Source organism: Vipera berus (genome assembly GCF_964194415.1).
Source record: "Vipera berus genome assembly, chromosome: Z".
In the NCBI taxonomy this organism is placed as follows: Eukaryota; Metazoa; Chordata; class Lepidosauria; order Squamata; family Viperidae; genus Vipera; species Vipera berus.
Window position 1 is genome coordinate 73,104,009 of NC_138205.1, and position 18,241 is coordinate 73,122,249.

At 39.2% G+C, this 18,241-nt stretch overlaps 1 protein-coding gene across 2 annotated transcripts in view; it reads right to left on the bottom strand.

Annotated features, from left to right (window-relative positions):
- The window catches only part of SEPTIN7 (septin 7), a 62,962-nt gene that overhangs the window by 18,784 nt on the left and 25,937 nt on the right, over window positions 1-18,241 (bottom strand). For both annotated transcript variants that reach the window (XM_081343638.1, XM_081343637.1), the window contains exons 6-9: window positions 11,905-11,997; window positions 7,459-7,555; window positions 5,604-5,655; window positions 4,597-4,722 (exon numbers count right to left, since the gene is read on the bottom strand). In XM_081343638.1, coding sequence (XP_081199764.1) covers window positions 4,597-4,722; window positions 5,604-5,655; window positions 7,459-7,555; window positions 11,905-11,997 — 368 coding nt within the window. The remainder of the gene's footprint in view (window positions 1-4,596; window positions 4,723-5,603; window positions 5,656-7,458; window positions 7,556-11,904; window positions 11,998-18,241) is intronic.

Here is an 18,241-nt window from a genome sequence, read left to right on the forward strand (position 1 = left end):
ATGTTTGATTAAACTTTCCTATTATTCCTAAATTGCCAAATTGGAATTGCCATCAATTAATTCTATCATTATAAACTGAGGTACAGCTCTTAGAGGATCACAGATTTCATAATTTTTCTAAAGAAAAACATAATATTAAAATACTCAAAGAGCTAAATCTAAACCAAAAACAAAATGCTGAAAACTGGTCATCCAAATATGGCTGGTGCAATTTTCATCATTTTTCAACTACTGGCTATAATAGTTGTTGTTAGAGTTAACTCAAAATGTTCCTAAATTTTTGCTTTTAGTTCCATGCTATGTTAAGCCCCATCTATTCTTTTTGAAATGGGAATTGTTAGAACCCCAGTGTTTGGTGGTTAAAGCTTTCTTCGTAGAGAATGTTTCTCTTTATTCATGCACTATAATGCAGTTAATAGAAAATTCTTTGGCTAAAATCTCAAATTATTATGCAAATTAATATATGGTAATAATAATAAAATACATTGTACTATTTCTTGGGTCTAGAGTTATTATTAACTCCTATTTCTTGCAATCTGTATGATTTTCTAAAGTAGGTTTAAATTAGGTAAAATATTATGAAGGTGCTATATACTAGGACTGTATTTACTATAGGTAATTCTTGAGTTACGACAGCTCATTTAGCAACCATTTGAAGTTACATCACCCTTCTCAAGTACTTATGACACAGTCCCGAGATTATGTGGTGGTGTAGCACCACGGCAGTCGTTCACCCTTACGGATGACCACACAGGCACTGCAACATTCGCCCTGCGTATGTTCCCCCGAGGGTATTCACAGGGACTGGGCCTATGGAGACTCACTTACCTTGCAAACACCTAGTAAACTGTCTCCTCTCCAGCCTTTTTGCCATGATTTCTTTGCTTCAAGCCTTCTGTGCATTTGCAGAGAATTTGCTATTGATCTCACACTACTTCTGGCCTACATTCTCTGCAAATGGAGGCCTGAATGAGATCTGTGCCAAAAGGCTTTGCAAACGGATGGGAGACTTTGTGTTTCAAGCCTTCTGTCTGTTTGCTGTTTCCTTGTGAAGCCTGCAGGGGTGAGAGTTTCCATCTCTACAGGCTTCGGTCATTTTTGCAAAAAGCTTTTGGTGCGAAGAACAGAGGCCAGAAGGTGTGTGTGTGTGCCGCTCCCAGCCTCCTTTCTTTGCGCCAAAAGCTTTTTGCAAAGATGACCGGAGCCCGCAGGGACACAGGCAAAACAAAAAAAAAAAAAACAAGGCAGAGAGGCTGGAGAGGACACAATTCACTTGATCATGGAGATTTTCAAAAGGTGAATTTGCACAGGCCCAGTGCCTGTGGAGACCCAGTGGGACAGGATGGGAGGGAGAAGCATGAAATATCTCAGTGGGTTGGGGAACATCTTGGGTGGTCAGAAGCACTAGCCTCCCCCTCCCCATGGTCTTCCCCACCATCAGACACCTCAAATTCACTTAACGACCTGAACATTCCATTAGCAAATGCACCGGGTAAATCAGAATTCCTCAGGTTACAAATGTAATTGGCAGGCTCTATTACATTCATAAGTCGAGGACTACTGTTTAATGCTTCACATTATCCATTTTGTATCCCACATTCAGATTGTTAGAAATAATCTCTGAACTCATTTTCCATTTCATGAATGACGATCCATCTTTACAGCACTGTAATTCAACATAGTCCTATTAGTACCTTGTATTGATAGGCCAGCGTTAGAAAAACTTTGTTCTTATATTGCTATGAGGTATTAGAAAACTTTATAATAATTTCAGGGACAAACTCGACAGAGTAGAAGATTGGGAAAAACAAAACTGAAGCTATCAGTCCTAAGCAATTATATCAACTGTATGCAAGACCACAACCCAATTTATCTCAGATGAAGAATTACTAAAGACTATATTATACCAACATGGACAGTAAACAGCAATGAGGTTTTATGCCATATGCAAAACAACACATTAAATCTGTAATGTTTTGTCCTAAACTCATAAATCTTTATAAACCTATCCACATTTAAAGAACCTATTGAAAGGAGTGAGTCAAATTAGATAAAATTATTTAATGACTTAAAAGAATGGTTAAGAAAACTATATGTTTTTGTACTAAATAGTAAACCCTAAAAGGCTATTTTTCAATTATTTTTCAGTCTATACCAAATTTAACAAATTACTGAGATTGCTGGACACACAGAATATCTTCATTTATGATCAGTATTCCAAGATAAAGACGTCAATTAATCTGGGAAATAAAGAAAATTCCACATGAAGCTAGACATGCAGCTATATAAACAAGCATAATTTTTAAAAAGTTTCTGTGATAGGATGTTTCATTTTCAACTAGTTAGTTTAAGTCTGTGCATTGGAAACTTTTAATAAATAAATATCCAATTCCCTTTCTGCCCTATTTGGTCCCCAAAGCATGTTTATTGCTCTGGATTTTAGGGAGGACAAGTAAGAAAATAAATATAGCTTTGATACAGTAGTAGAGAACAATGCACCTAGGCATTTTAATGGTTTGACGAAAAAGGTTCTGTAGAACATTATCTGAGAGCAGTCTTGTTTACATTTTTACATGTAATTGTTCAGATCCCAAATACTTAAAACTTAGCTACTATCAATCACTATTCCCCTTTTTAAACTTTGGTTGCTTACTTGTTGGAGATAAAGTTTTTGATCTAATCATATTTCTTTTACCTGAACTATACTAGCTGTCAATTTGTTTACAGGCTTAATTTAAGGCACCAATATTGACCTTTAGACCTTGCATGTTTTGCATATAGATAATTGCTTCTATATGTTTCTCTCATAATCCAGGATATTACTACAACTGCAAAGCCTACATTTTTTGATGGTGGCATATATTTTATTCTGCCAAAAATATGTGCCATACCTTACATTTTAAACACTGTACGGAATTTAACTCAGTAAAACGGGATTTAGGCTTTGAAAGGGTTGGATGGAATAGTATTTAGTATTTAGTCTAAAAGAGAAATGCTACACTTACAAGACACACACGCACGCACACACACTCACACTTGTGGTACACTGTTATTTTTCTAATGCTATCTATGAATAATATTAAATTCACAAATCAAATTTTTATTTAAATCACCATTGCTATTTCTAATTTTATAGATAAAAATAGAACTACTTTAAAGCAATAGTAATAGCACTTAGCCTCACGGTGCTTTACAGCCATCTCCAAGCAATTTACAGAGTCAGCACATTGCCCCCTACAATCTGGGCTCTCATTTTACCAACCTCGGAAGGATGGAAGGCTGAGTGAACCTTGAGCCCCATCAGAACTTTTATGCACATTTTTGGGGGGGAGTCTTGTTTAATTTGTTTTGTTGTTGTTTTCTCTTTTTTGCTGCAGTTTATATTGTAAGTTTGGAAATAAAATAAAAACTTTATTGGAAAGCATTCATGCCACTATGGATAAGAATAAATAATATTGCTTTATGGGTGAGACATTAATAAAATTCTGAATTGTGATGGAACAAAGAGACTGAAATAGTATTGAAATAAAAATCCATGCTCAGTTAAAAGTCATGTACTTACTGTGATGTTTAATGTTGCAGATATTTGTCAGTATGAAAAGCAAAGGTAATAATATCAGGGTGCAAACACTTTCACTATTGATTTTACACAAATGATTCTCACTAGTAAATGAACAAAAATGCCAGCAACAGTTGAATTTTTAAACTGAAAACATTTTTTATCAACCTGACGTTATGTTAGGGCCAATGAAGTTACATACCTCATAAAGAATTTGTTTTATTTAAAACAGTTCACAAAATAAATAGGATTATTTTTGCAAGACAAATACTCATATAAGATGGTAAAGATAAGTTCAACTGGCAATATAAAATATCAAACATCTTTCCTATTGTATGTTATCTATTAGTATGCAGTGTTGGTCTCTATACATTAGGTCCATAAAAATTTATATCCTGCAATACATTACATTAACCTATTTGGACTAGAATATGGGTGCCTCTGCTTTCAAAATGGCAAGAAGAAGAATCTTTGACAAAAAAAAATGTTCCCACCAGGTTTTCATAAGGAATGCACACACACAAATACCAGAAGTAATTTATGAAATGTGTAGTAAAAATCTTGAAAACAATGGACTGAAATCTGAAGCACATAAGGGAACCAATATATGTATAGCACAAATTCAAGTAATTTCAAATAGCTCATAGTGTGTTGTCTGTAACCTGTTGAAACACTTATAGTATTTCAAAACAGATCAAACTACTAAGTAATACATACACATATTTGAGATTAGGTTTAACTAAAATCAAAACAACATGCACAAGATTGCATTCTGTAGTACAGTCTGTTTGGATGAGATAAATTCTATTTACTCCAATAGATCCTGTTCCTCATTCTGCCAATCAATCATGAGAAGCCCTTATTGAAACAGTAATGTACTTCTACTGTACTCCAACCATTTGCATTTTCAGATAGAATAACCTGGAAGGCAGCATGATGCCTTTAAAAATGTTAACAGGATGTCAGAATATTTATACCCAAATAATTCTCTAGAACCAGGCGGAAAAAGCTATAGCACCATCTAAATTACCACTTACTTTGTTAACTGCCCTTTGTTTTTGTTGTTGTCAACTCCATTGTATGTTACAGCTGCCAATTTTCTGCTTCTGTAATTCTCATAATGGACGTTATTAGTGACATCTTTCAGATCTTGCATGTGAGTTCTAGAAAAGGAATCAAAACCCATCCGCAACTTATTTCCTGAGTAGTAAGTATCAAATAAGTGCCATATATAAGCAATAGCAATAAATAAATTTTGCTTTCATAGAATGTTGAAATTTTTTCAAGAGTTTGTTTAAAAACTGAAATACAGATAGCTCTCAACTTACAAGAGTTCATTTAGTGACCGTTCAAAGTTACAACAGCACTGTGACCATTTTTCATACTTCTGAGCATTGTAACATCTCCATGGTCATATGATCAAAATTTGGATGCTTGGCAAATGGTTCATATTTAGGACATATTTATAAGTTGCAGTGTCCTGGGATCATGTTGAACAGGTTTTGCGATCTTCTCACAAGCAAAGTCAATGGGAAAGCCAGATTCACTTAACAACTGTGTTACTAACTTAACAACTGTAATGATTCACTTAACAACTGTGGCTAGAAAGGTCGTTAAAATGGGGCAAAATTCACTTAACAAATGTCTCACTTAACAACATAAATTTTGGGCTCAATTGTGGTTGAAGATTGAGGACTACCTGTATTGTGGTAACTGTAAATTAGTTCAGGACTAGAAAATTCTACATCTGTACACCCAAAGGGCAGAATACAACATTTTTTGTGGTGCAAACAATATTGATTTTATTTTAAATTATATCCAACAATTTCCCAAATGTATTATATGAAAATGGAAAATAAAAGTGTTATCAAGGTTTTTTTAACTCTTTCTTTCCTACTCTCTCTTTGTGCCACCACGTTACCCTTCACTAAAAATATGAATAAGCACTCTATTATTCCTTATCACAGAATATAGGAAAGATCCAAGAAATGGAATAACTTGGAAAATGTATTGCCAATATTAATGTTATAGACTACTTGTTTACCTTATCAACATGTTCCTTAGAATTGTGAAGTCACAGTGTTCGCCATTCTCAACTGCATGAAAAAAATGCTCATTTTAAAGGCAAGCTGCAAATTAAATTCTGTATTTGCCATTAGTAATTTTCCTTGCTGCTTAGTAATCCAAGGGATACATCCATGTTATTTTTGTTGCAACAATACTGATATGCTTTACCATTGCCTTATTTCAGGAAGTTTTTATAACTTCCCACTCTAGCATATAGCTCTGTTTGCCTATAGATTCCCCATTCAAGTATGAACTAGGTCCAATTCCGTTGAGTTTCTTTTAAGATCAATAAAAAAGGTAAAAACAAACTTAATAAATGTAATGTTGCATTATTAAAATGTCATAATTATCCAAATTTACAATTAGAGAAATAAACAGTGTAAAAAAAACAAACATGAAAGTTAGCTGTAGTCTAACAAATACATAATAAAGTTGTTCTGTGCTTTTGGTTCAAAAGCAAAACGATGCTCTAGACCACAGGTCTGCAACCTGCGGCTCCGGGGCCGCATGCGGCTCTTTCAGCCGTCTCCTGCGGCTCCCAGTCCTCTGCCATGTGCAGTCCAAAAAAAAAAAAAAAAGTGGGACTAAAAAAGTTCAACCGATCAATTCAAATATGCAGGGTAGATGCATATCTCGCCTTGGCTCCACTCTTCAGTCAATCCCTGTTCTGCGTATGCTTGCATGTACGCGCATGCGCACATATTTTTTGAGGCTCCCAGTTTTTCATTTTGTGAGGGAACCGGTTCCGAGTGGCTCTTTCACTGTTTCAGGTTGCTGACCCCTGCTCTAGACTGTTAAAATGAACTGATAATTTTAAAATTATTAAAACACCCACAGTATAATTCTTCAATCGAAAATCTCATGAAATTCTCAATTTACACACCTGTGAGTCTTATAATTTTGTTATAATATTGGTAAAAGATGTAAACTATAATTCAGGGTACTGTTATGTGGAGAGGGAAGGGGAAGTGGGGAAAGTCTGTACCTCTGTCTTGCTTTTCTGAAATTGTAATATTCCTATAAAGGAATATAGGAGCCGTGACTAGGGGGGCTTTTGCCCAGGTTTGCCTGGTGCGCCAGTTGCGACCCTACCTGGACTGAGATGCCCTACGCACAGTCACTCATGCGCTCGTGACCTCCCGTTTAGACTACTGCAACGCTCTCTACATGGGGCTGCCCTTGAGGACCACCCGGAGGCTTCAGCTGGTGCAGAATGCAGCCACGCGAGTCGTGATGGGGGTCTCCTGATACTCCCATGTAACACCTATACTCCGCGAGCTGCATTGGCTTCCGGTTGCCCTTCGGGTGAGATTCAAGGTGCTGGTGATGACCTATAAAGCCCTAAATGGCGAGGGTCCGGGATATTTGAGGGAACACCTGCTGCCAGCATCAAGCTCCCTTCATCCAGTGCACTCCCACAGGGAGGGTCTTCTCAGGGTGCCGCCGGTTAAAGATTGCCAGCGGGTAACACCCAGGGGTAGGGCCTTCTCAGTGGGTGCGCCTGCCCTGTGGAACCAGCTGCCTGCAGAGCTTAGGACTGCCCCCGACCTCCGTTCATTCCGCCGGGACCTGAAGACCTGGCTCTTCGAGCACTCTGGCCCAGGCTGAGAATTTTTTAATTTTAATTTTAACTGGGTTTTTTATTTTTCTCAGGGTTTTATTTAATCTTTTTTAATTTGTTTTAACGTTTGTATTGATTTTCTTTTAAATGCCCTGTAAACCGCCCTGAGTCCTTTGAAAAAGGGCGGTATATAAATCTAAATAAATAAAATAAATAAATAAAGATATAGCTTATTGCCCAATTATGTATCTTACACTTTCTATTCACTTACCTTCTGCAACACCCCAAGGATACTGTCTTCCCCTAACTCTCTTCCCGTTGACTTCAATAATAGTATTACTACCTACTACCGCAAGAGGTAAACGGTCCTACAAAAGAAACAGAACATTTTTTCCTAAAATAACTTATTGACAGGTTGGATAGAAAATACAACTTTTTGCACTGCTCACAATAAAACTAAGTGACAAAGGAGATTAGAAAAAAGAGCTAATACAAGACAAACTATAGCTCTAAAACAGAACATCATCTGGTAACAAAACTAAAAGGTTTTCTGTCCAAGATTGGTAATGTGCTGTTGGAACTGAAGATTATATGTTCACTTTCTTTAATTTTAATCCCATCCACAGGAAGACCTAACTATTGGATTGGTCTGTCCCTGGCAATTAATGGCCACAATTGGATTTCAAAGCAGCTGGGGCAAATACTTGATTTGTTACACACTCCTGCTGAGGCTATGGCTCTGACAAGATAGTGGCTATGTGGCCTCTCTTGGCCCATCACTCCGGATACTCTCTGTGGTTCATGGAGTTGAAAACGGTCAAGAGACATTCTAGAGCACTGCTGGAAGAAAACAAAGAATGAATTTAACCAAACACGAGTTAAAGCTGCTATTAAGGCTTACCTCATGGCAGTAAGAGCATCAAAGCACCAATACTTCTCTGCTCTTATTGCATCCACAGAATGCTCCCCCAATGACTCTGTTTAGGGTCATCCAGACTCTCTTTACGAAGGGGAGCCTGGAAGCAGATCTATAAGATCATATGGAGCAATTTACCATGCATCTGAAGGATAAAATCACTTGAACTTGTCCCCAGTTGGATATCAAGTATGACGTTAAGTCCTGTGGAGATGCCGGATTACCAATTACTAGTTATCTGGGAACAGTTTGAATCTGTTGGATCTGAGGAAGTGGACAGTTTCCTCCAGAATGTAAATGACACCATCTCTGTGTTAGATCCATACCCAGACAGGAGGAAGAGCGCAGGCAGGCGGGCGTCTTGCTCGGCTGGTGGCTTGGGGGGGGGAAGGGGGCAGCTTCACCCCCCTGAAATGCTGCACTCTCACGAAAGCAGGATGAAAACTCCAAAAAACAACCAGGAAAAAAGGTTAAAACAGAAGAGTGTCTCTTCTGAACAAGGAAGAAAAAAAAAAGATCACATCCGCATCCAGCTCTTGGGGGTGGAGTGGGGGATTTTTATTTTTTGCCTTGTTTTGCTCTTTTAAAAAGACCGCCCCCCAGCACCAGAAGTTGCGCGTGATCACCGTTCGCTTGCTGTGCCCCCCACAGACCCAAATCCCTTCTTTCCCTTCCTTTGAAACAAACAACCCCCCCCCCCACACCAATCCTTCCGTTCCTCCTTCTGAATTACAATGAAAGAAAGCCAACTTTTTTCTTTTGTGGTCTTTACATATTTAAACTGCTAGAAGGAAATGGGGAAGCAATCCATTGGGAGACCCTCTTCTGTTTTAACTTTTTTCCCTTGTGGTTTTTTTGAGTTTTCATCTTGCTTTCGTGAGAGGGCAGCATCTGGGGGTGTGAAGCTGCCCCCTTCCCCGCCCAATCCATAGCTGAGTAAGATGCCTGCCCGCCCGCCTGCCCGTGCACTTCCTCCTGAGGTTTTCATTGTTGTGACCATTTCTCTTGAGGATTGGCAGCGGGGGTGGGATGGGGTGGTGTTTGGTTTTTATTCCCCCCGTCTGCAGGGTGGTTACAGCAGGTTTTGGTCACTTCACATGACCCTGGGACACTGTGACCGTCATAAATATGAATCAGTTGCCAAGCATCTGAATGTAAATCACAAGATCTTGGAGATGCCGCAACATTCCAGCTGATCGGTGCTTCTTCTGGGCTCAGCAGATGCGCCGGGATCAGTGCCACTTTCCAGCTGATTGGCGCTTCATCGGGGCTCAGAAGCACCAAGATCAACGCCGAGCTCCAGCTGGAGCCTGGCGCTGATCCTGGCACTTCCACTGAGTCCTGACGGCCCCAAAGAAGCATTGATCAGCTGGAAAGCGACGCTGATCTTGGCGCTTCCGCTGAGCCCTGACAGCACTGCAGCTCCAGCCGTCTCTCACTCAGACTTGTGCGGTGCTGCCACCAGTTCAGCTCATTCCCCTCTCCCGCTACTTTTCCAGGATGGTTGCGTACCACCTGCCAGGTGCCAATGTACCACAGGTACCACCAGTTGAAAAGCCCTGGTCTAAGCGATGGTCAATTCCTCTATGTTGGAGGTGTTCCTGTCTCCTTTTAAAGAAGGAAGCCATCACTGGACACTATCTTTCTGGACAACTTTAATTCAGTCTCCCACCCCCCTTTTTAGAGAAGGTGATTGAGAAAGTGGTGGTATTTCTACTCCAGAGGATCCTAGAGGGAACAGATTATTTGCACCCTTCAGGTTTCAGGCCCAGATATGGGACAGAAACACATTAGTGACACATATGGATGATTCTCTGGCAGGAGCAGGATGTAGTGCATCCATCCTTGCTTTCCCTGACCTCTCAGCGGCTTTCATTACCATGGACTATGATATCTTTTTGGGCTGACTTGGAGTTGGGGATGGGTGGCATAGTTTTTTGCTGGTTGGCCTTCCTCCAAGGCTGGAGGAACTGAGAATTCTAGCTCATGACTTGTGCTTTGTGAAGAGCCACAGGGTTTGGTGCTTTTTCCCACTCTTTTTTAACATCTACATGGAACCTCCGGATGAAACCATCTGTCACTGAGGGATGAGGTATCACCAGTATGCTGTTGATACCCAATTATAAGTCTCAGTCCTGAGCAAAGCGAGTAATACTGTGGATGTTCTTTTGCAGTGCCGAGGCTTTGAGGCCTGGATGGGGAATAGACTTCAGCTAAACCCTGATAAGATAGAGTGGCTGTGGGTGGGCTCTTCTGCATCTAGGAGTTTATCATCTTTGGTCTTGGATGGGTCTGCACTATCCCAAACCCAGTGAATAACCTGAGGATCCTCCTTGACTAACAGCTCCTGTTCACAAAGCAGGTGGCAGCCAAAACTAGGAGGACCTTTGCTCAACCTTTGTGTTGTGTGCCAGTTACACACTTTTCTGAATAGGGAAGCTCTCTGTTCATGGCCTGGTCATATCTTGTTGGGATTATTGAAACACATTCTACATGGGCTACCCAAATATCTGGAAACTTAAGCTGCTGCAGAATGCAGCCGTGTGAATAAAAGAATGGTGCTATGTAAACTGCATTGGATACTAATTTGTTCTAGGTCCAATTCAAAGTATTTGTTATGACCTTTAAAATGCTACAGCATAGGGCCAAGCTACCTACAATCCATCTTCATTCCATTACATCTGCCCCTTCCACCCAGTTAGGGAAGGTATACTGAAGGCCCTGTCAGTTTAAAGAATTCCATTGGCAGGGTCAAGGAAGGGTCCTGGAAGACAGATTTCTCTCACCTCCTGGAGGTGAGAAAATCTCCCCCACTCCTGGCCCTCTGGAAAGTAGTAAATGTGGCTTTGTAGCCTTGCATAAGAAACCCAGAGCAGCACACAACTGTGGGAGTGGTTAGAGTCCTGAAAATGCTCCCTTTACCTTTCAATAAATTTTTAACAGTGTTTTATTCATCTTAACCTCTTTGAAATTTTTAACTTTTATATACTGTTTTTATATATTAATATTTTATTGTACATTGGCCAGAATCTCTGTGTGAGGGAGATGGGCAATTTAAATACGTGATACAACATATAGAATAATTGCTAAGCCTAAATTGCCACACAATGAGTTTCAATATTCCTCTGATTAAAATGATTTTATAACCAGTATATTTCATGCAAAATCTCACACACACAACCATTTAGAACCAAATAATAAAATAATAAAATGAGTAGACAGTTGACTGAGAAATATATAAGAAATATAAATATATTTCTAAGTATATTTATCCTTACCTCACTACATGACAGTGCAGCAATCTACCATAAGAGGGCACAACAGCCTCTCATTTTAAAATCTTACATGTTAAAAAAATAGGAAATATTACAAACTATCCATTAGGCTGAAAATATCAAAATATCAAAAACAAAAATAAAACATTTGAACATGATTGTTAATTAAAAAAGAAGAGAGGATTCAGGTAAGATTCACCATTATTTTCTTTTGTAGCATATTTCCTTTTTACTAACCAGTAATATAGAGTATAATAATAAAGAGTAAAAGCAAGGACATTTTATAAATAAAAATAGTCTAGTAGGCTTGAGATATTAAACAACAACCAAAATGTTCCCTAGTAATCTGATACTATTATATGTCAAAGTGTATAAAAGTTTATATATACCAGTGTTCTTGGTAATTTGACTAAAGCCAAGAGAGGTATCTGATACATATTCTTTTATGGAAAAACTCTATCCATTAAAATAAAACCCAATTGCACAGACATGAAAGTGTAAAAATTTGTTTAAATATATTTTGTACCTTAATCTTTTTAACCAGCTTATTTTCTTCTTCATCATCTGTTTCTGGGAATTCATATATTTTAATTTTGTGCTCTTGGATTTCTTTCATTATCTAAACGTAAACAAATTTTTAACTGTAACAAGCATTGATTATGTTAATAAAATATGCTGATGAATTTTATTTGTATGTATTAAAGATGAACATCTCAAATTTATGTCAGAATATGGATACAACTTCCATAATTATGTCTTTTGAAATTCAGATTATGCATTTGTCATTTTTCAAATAAAGCTGAAGTTTCTGCTTTTCCCATTCACAAAGTCATCCAGCTTTCATTCCAATTCACATAATATAGCAATAAACTACTCAGACACATTACACACAATTCCTATAAAAGTATCAAAGGAGATTTTAATATTCTTCTCATAGTTTTAAGAATAAACTGTAAGTATTCAAACTGATGTCTTTCACAATTGCTTCAAAACCTTATATATGTCTAAATTACTAGATTTAGATCTATTTTTGCATTCATAAAACTGCATATTATTAAACTAAGTTTCCATTCTGACAGGTAAGCGTAGTCATCCTTACAGAAACCTCAATCAAATGCAATGTATTATTTTTCAAATCACAAATACATTATCTCCCACAATAAACATTATAACAGTAGTATGTATTATTGAATACATACTAACTAATCTCTAGGTTTATACAAACATGGCAATTTTTGGTAATTATGCACTCCTATATGTCTGTGTAGGTATCATCTCTCTCTCTCTCTCTCTCTCTCTCTCTCTCTCTCTCTCTCTCTCTCTCTCTCTCTCTCTCTCTCTCTCTCTCTCTCTCTCTCTCTCTCTCTCTATATATATATATATATATATATATATATATATATATATATATATATATATATATATATATATATATATATGAATTTTTAAACTTTGTGCTACTAATTGTTATTTAATCTTATTTTAATTCTATTTTAACTCTTATTTTGTCTTTTAACTTTGCCCTGTAAACCGCCCTGAGTCCTTCGGGAATAGGGCGGTATATAAAATTTAAATATATATATATATATATATATATATATATATATATATATATATATATATATATATATATATATATATATATATATATATATATATATATATATATATATATATATATATATATATATATATATATATATATATATATATATATATATATATATATATATATATATATATATATATATATATATATATATATATATATATATATATATATATATAAAATTCGTGATATAACATCAATATATATAGATAGCCTTGACATGATCAGAATTGGATCCAAAATTTTGGATACTAAGTGATGTGGTCATTAAGTGAGTCACCACATGACCAGACCCAATTTTATATGACCATTTTACCCTAATCATTAAATGAATCCCAGATTTTAAGCAAATCTTGTGGTCATTAAATGATTCAAGCTGTTGTTAAGCAAATCCAGCATCCCCAATTGACTTTGCTAGTTAGAAGTTACAAATTGTGATGTGATAGCAAGATGCTGCAACTATCACAAATGCAAACCAGTTACTAAGAATCTCAATTGTAATCACACGATTATGGGAGCGGTGTGATAACAGCAACTTTTAAGGATGGATTATAAACCACTTTTTCCAAGTCATAATTTCCAAGTCATCAAATGAACAGTTTTAATCAAGGACTATCTGCACATAGGTTTTTTTTTTATCAGAGCTCTATTATATCATTCATGTTTTGCCTTCAGGAAAGAAATTAGCTATTCACCATCGAAATTAAATATGCTTAGATACTATAGATCAGGGGTCGGCAACCTAAAAAAGAAAAAGAGCCACTGGGAACCGGTTCCATCACAAATTAAAAAAAGAGGGAGCCGCGTGCGTGTGTCCATGCACGCGCATGCGCAAAGGTTTTTTGCGCATGCGCGGACGCACGCGGCTGCCATTTTTTTAAAAATGAGATGGAACCGGTTCCCGGTTGCCCGATGGCGACGGCCCGTCTGCCGTGGCAGCTTCCTCAAAGAGCGGCGCCCCTGCCCATTCCGAGAGGTGCGCGCGCACCTCTCCGAACGACCGGAGGTGCGCGCGTACCTCCGCGCGAATGGGCAGCGGTGCCGCTCTTTCAGGAAGCCCGCCGCGGTCCGTCTGTGAAGCTGCCGAAAGCGGCAGCTTAGCAGACGGGCCGCGGCAGCTTCCGCAAAGAGCGGCGCCCCTGCCCATTCCGAGAGGTGCGCGCGCACCTCTCCGAACGACCGGAGGTGCGCGCGTACCTCCGTGCGAAGGGGCAGCGGCGCCGCTCTTTCAGGAAGCTGCCGAAAGCGGCAGCTTCCTCAAAGAGCGGCACCGCTGCCCGTTCGCGCGGAGGTACGCGCGCACCTCCCCAAAGGTTTGGGGAGGTGCGCGCGCACCTCCGGTCGTTCGGAGAGGTGCGCGCGCACCTCTCGGAATGGGCAGGGGCGCCGCTCTTTGCGGAAGCTGCCGCGGCCCGTCTGCTAAGCTGCCGCTTTCGGCAGCTTCACAGACGGGCCGCGGCGGGCTTCCTGAAAGAGCGGCACCGCTGCCCATTCGCGCGGAGGTACGCGCGCACCTCCGGTCGTTCGGAGAGGTGCGCGCGCACCTCTCGGAATGGGCAGGGGCGCCGCTCTTTGCGGAAGCTGCCGCGGCCCGTCTGCTAAGCTGCCGCTTTCGGCAGCTTCACAGACGGGCCGCGGCGGGCTTCCTGAAAGAGCGGCACCGCTGGCCATTCGCGCGGAGGTACGCGCGCACCTCCGGTCGTTCGGAGAGGTGCGCGCGCACCTCTCGGAATGGGCAGGGGCGCCGCTCTTTGCGGAAGCTGCCGCGGCCCGTCTGCTAAGCTGCCGCTTTCGGCAGCTTCACAGACGGGCCGCGGCGGGCTTCCTGAAAGAGCGGCACCGCTGCCCATTCGCGCGGAGGTACGCGCGCACCTCTCCAAAGGTTTGGGGAGGTGCGCGCGCACCTCCGCCCATTCGGGGAGGTGCGCGTGCACCTCTCCAAACGGGCGGTGCCACTCTCCATTTGGAGAGGTGCGCGCGCACCACTGCCCGTTGGAAGAGGTGCGCGCGCACCGGGCGGCTGGGAGCCGCAAGAGACGGCTCAAAGAGCCGCATGCGGCTCCGGAGCCGCAGGTTGCCGACCTGTGCTATAGATTATAGCATTCAGTCTGCTACTATATGATATATGAAAATGGTATTTATAAATACTATCTTCATTGCAGGAGGTGAAGGACTGATATCTCGTCAGTTACCATCCTTTCTGGCTTGATGACCTGGTTGGGGGGAGGGGATAATTCCCTGCAAGTGGCAGGCGGGCACATGCAAGCAGCTCCATTAGTGCAAGCGGTGGCTAAAGGTGCCCACTGCTGGCATGAGGGGAACTCATTCCAACAAGCGGGCCTGGTCTGAACATGGTTTTAAATTTGGTTTTTCATTGGTTTAAATTGCTCTTATTTCTTATATTGTTTAATCCTCTTTTAATTTTTGTATTTATATCTTTTAACTTTTTATTGTTGTGAGCCGCCATGAGTCCTCAGGGAGAAGGGCGGCATATAAATTTAATTAACCTTAAGCTTAACTTCGCACATGAGCCCCAGCAGTCACTGCTCACGAGAGGAAAGCTTTGCGTGAGTGCAAGCGGCCACTACTCGCATGAGGGGAGCTTCGTCCACAGGCACTGCTTGCATGGCCCAGTTTTGAACAGACCACGGGCCCAGTAGTGGGCTGCGATCTGTGGGTTGGGGAACCCTGTGATACCTGAGTCATACAGATATTCTCATGGATGGAATAAAAACAATTAAACAAATCAGAGCAACTAAAAAGAACAATGACAAGAAGAAAAAATATTCTAGGACATCTTGAAAGACTATAAATATCCAGACAGATAGGATTTCTTGCTGTTTTTCATCAGTTTGTTGCACAGAATCATTTTGTTGTCACATGGCCTGCAAGCCTCATAAACAAACAAACAATTGATTGTGAGATCCTGAGGGCATTCACTAAAAAAATCAAATATTTGCTGACCTTCTGAAAAAAATATGTAAACTTGAGCCCCCTGACCAAGTTTCTCAGCAAAGATTATTGAATAAAGAATGAATGACTGCTAATTCATCAACAACAGAAAGCAAAGAATAGGGATAAATGGGAATTTTCTCAATAGAAAAAAGTCAGAAGTAGATTTGTTGGAATTTGTATAGCATAAGAAAAAAAACCCCACAAGTTAATATAAAGTATTGCAAGATATGAAGGAAAGAAGATTAGGTCTACCAGATTTGAAATTATATTTTCTTCCTATTGTTTATCCTGGATGAAAGAGTACGTGTTGCTAAGAAACAGGTTATTGGAGTTAGGAGGACATGAATCTGAATTTTGTCATACTATAGATATCTATAGTATGACAAAGCTAAGATTAATGTAGATTTCAAAAATCACAAGGTCAGGCTGGCCATTTTTAAAAGAATGGAATAAATGTTAAGTACAGGATGTATCTGAAGACACCTTATGGCTTTCAGCACAGAAAGCATTTTATAGACAACAAAAAAGTAATTGGCTAATTTATCATGATATACTAGGATTTTCATGAGGATTGTAAAATAAAATCAAGATCAGATATACTTCTCTATAGTTTTCTAATATACAATTAGAAAGGTTTAAAGCGGATAAAAGATTTTATGATTTTGAACAATGTAAAACTTGAATTTGAAACAGAATTAAACACTAATGATGAACATGCTATGCTAAACTGTATAAATTTTGGTTGAAATACAAGACAAGAAGACAAGTGAAAGAATGTGTAATAAAATGGGCAAAATTTTGGTTACAATATACAAATGGATCAATGGGAAATATGTGGTTGAAAGAATTGAAATTAACATTATGTTCTAACCTTGAAGAGGATTTTATAAAATGATGTATTGTATTATGTATTATGTATTATGCATTTACCACTAAATAAATTGTCTACAAGGTATAAAGGTACTTTGAATCTTTGATGGAAATGAGAATATGAGGGGACATTCTATCATGTTTGATGGATGTATAAAAAAGCTAACAAATTTGAATACAAGTACATATATTAATTCAGAAGATTTTAGAAACTAAAGTACAATTAAAAATCAAAGGCTTTTTTGGGACTAATGGATGAAAAGTAGAAAAAATGGAAATTTGTTTCTATAAATGAACCTTCTTTCTAGTTCATTACTTTTCTGCATTTTTATCTTTTTTCTTTCTTTCTTTATTGTGTATTAGTTGTGTTAAAGTTCTCTTTAAATTTTTTAATATACTTTAAAAATTTCAATACCTTCCTCCACAAAGACAACAGATGCAGAGCCTCTCGTGTATCTCTGTTGGGGAAAGTGCTTTTAACTTCTTCATAAGTGATATTTATAGATAAATAGCAAACTGGTTGTGGATGATACTAAAATAATCAGAACGTCAAAATCAACCAAGACGTGTTAAAATCTCTTTACACTGTGTGACTAATTAAATGCAAATGCATGAAAAATGATATATGATTGGGTGAACCCCCCCCCCCCCCAACTTCATATATACACTGGTAGAGTCTGAATTGTTTATCTCACACAGAAGATGATTCAGGGAGGATAACACAAGGGAGATGCCTGGTGAGTATGCAACAGCTCAAAATATGGATGCAAGAGAAGAAGCATAAGAGGGCAAGTAAAATGATCTGCGATTTGAACATCTTCCATATGAAAAAAGGCTAGGAGGCTGCTTGGGAACAAAGTACCTGAGGAAAGACATTACTGAATTATAATATAAGTTCCAGGGGTCATCCAATGAGCTGAGTGAAAACTTCATTTCTTCAAATGATTCTTCTGTGGAACTTATTATCATAAGATGTGGTGATGGAGGTCATCTAGTCCAACCCCCTGCTCAGGCAGGAAACCTTATACCATTTCAGGCAAATGGCTGTCCAGTCTCTTCTTAAAAACCTCCAGTGTTGGAGCATTCACCACCACTGGAGGCAGGTTGTTCCACTGGTTAATTGTTCTAACTATCAGGAAGTTTCTCCTTAGTTCTAGGTTGCTTCTCTCCTTGACTAGTTTCCATCCGTTGCTTCTTGTCCTACTTTCAGGTGCTTTGGAGAATAGCTTGACTCCCTCTTCTTTGTGGTAGCCCCTGAGATATTGGAACACTGCTATCATGTCACCCCTCACCCTTCTCTTTGTTAAACTACACATACCCAATTCCAGCAACCGTTCCCTATATGTTTTAGCCTCCAGCCCCCTAATCATCTTTGTTGCTCTTCTCTGTACCCTTTCTAGTCTCAACATCGTTTTTACATCGTGGTGAC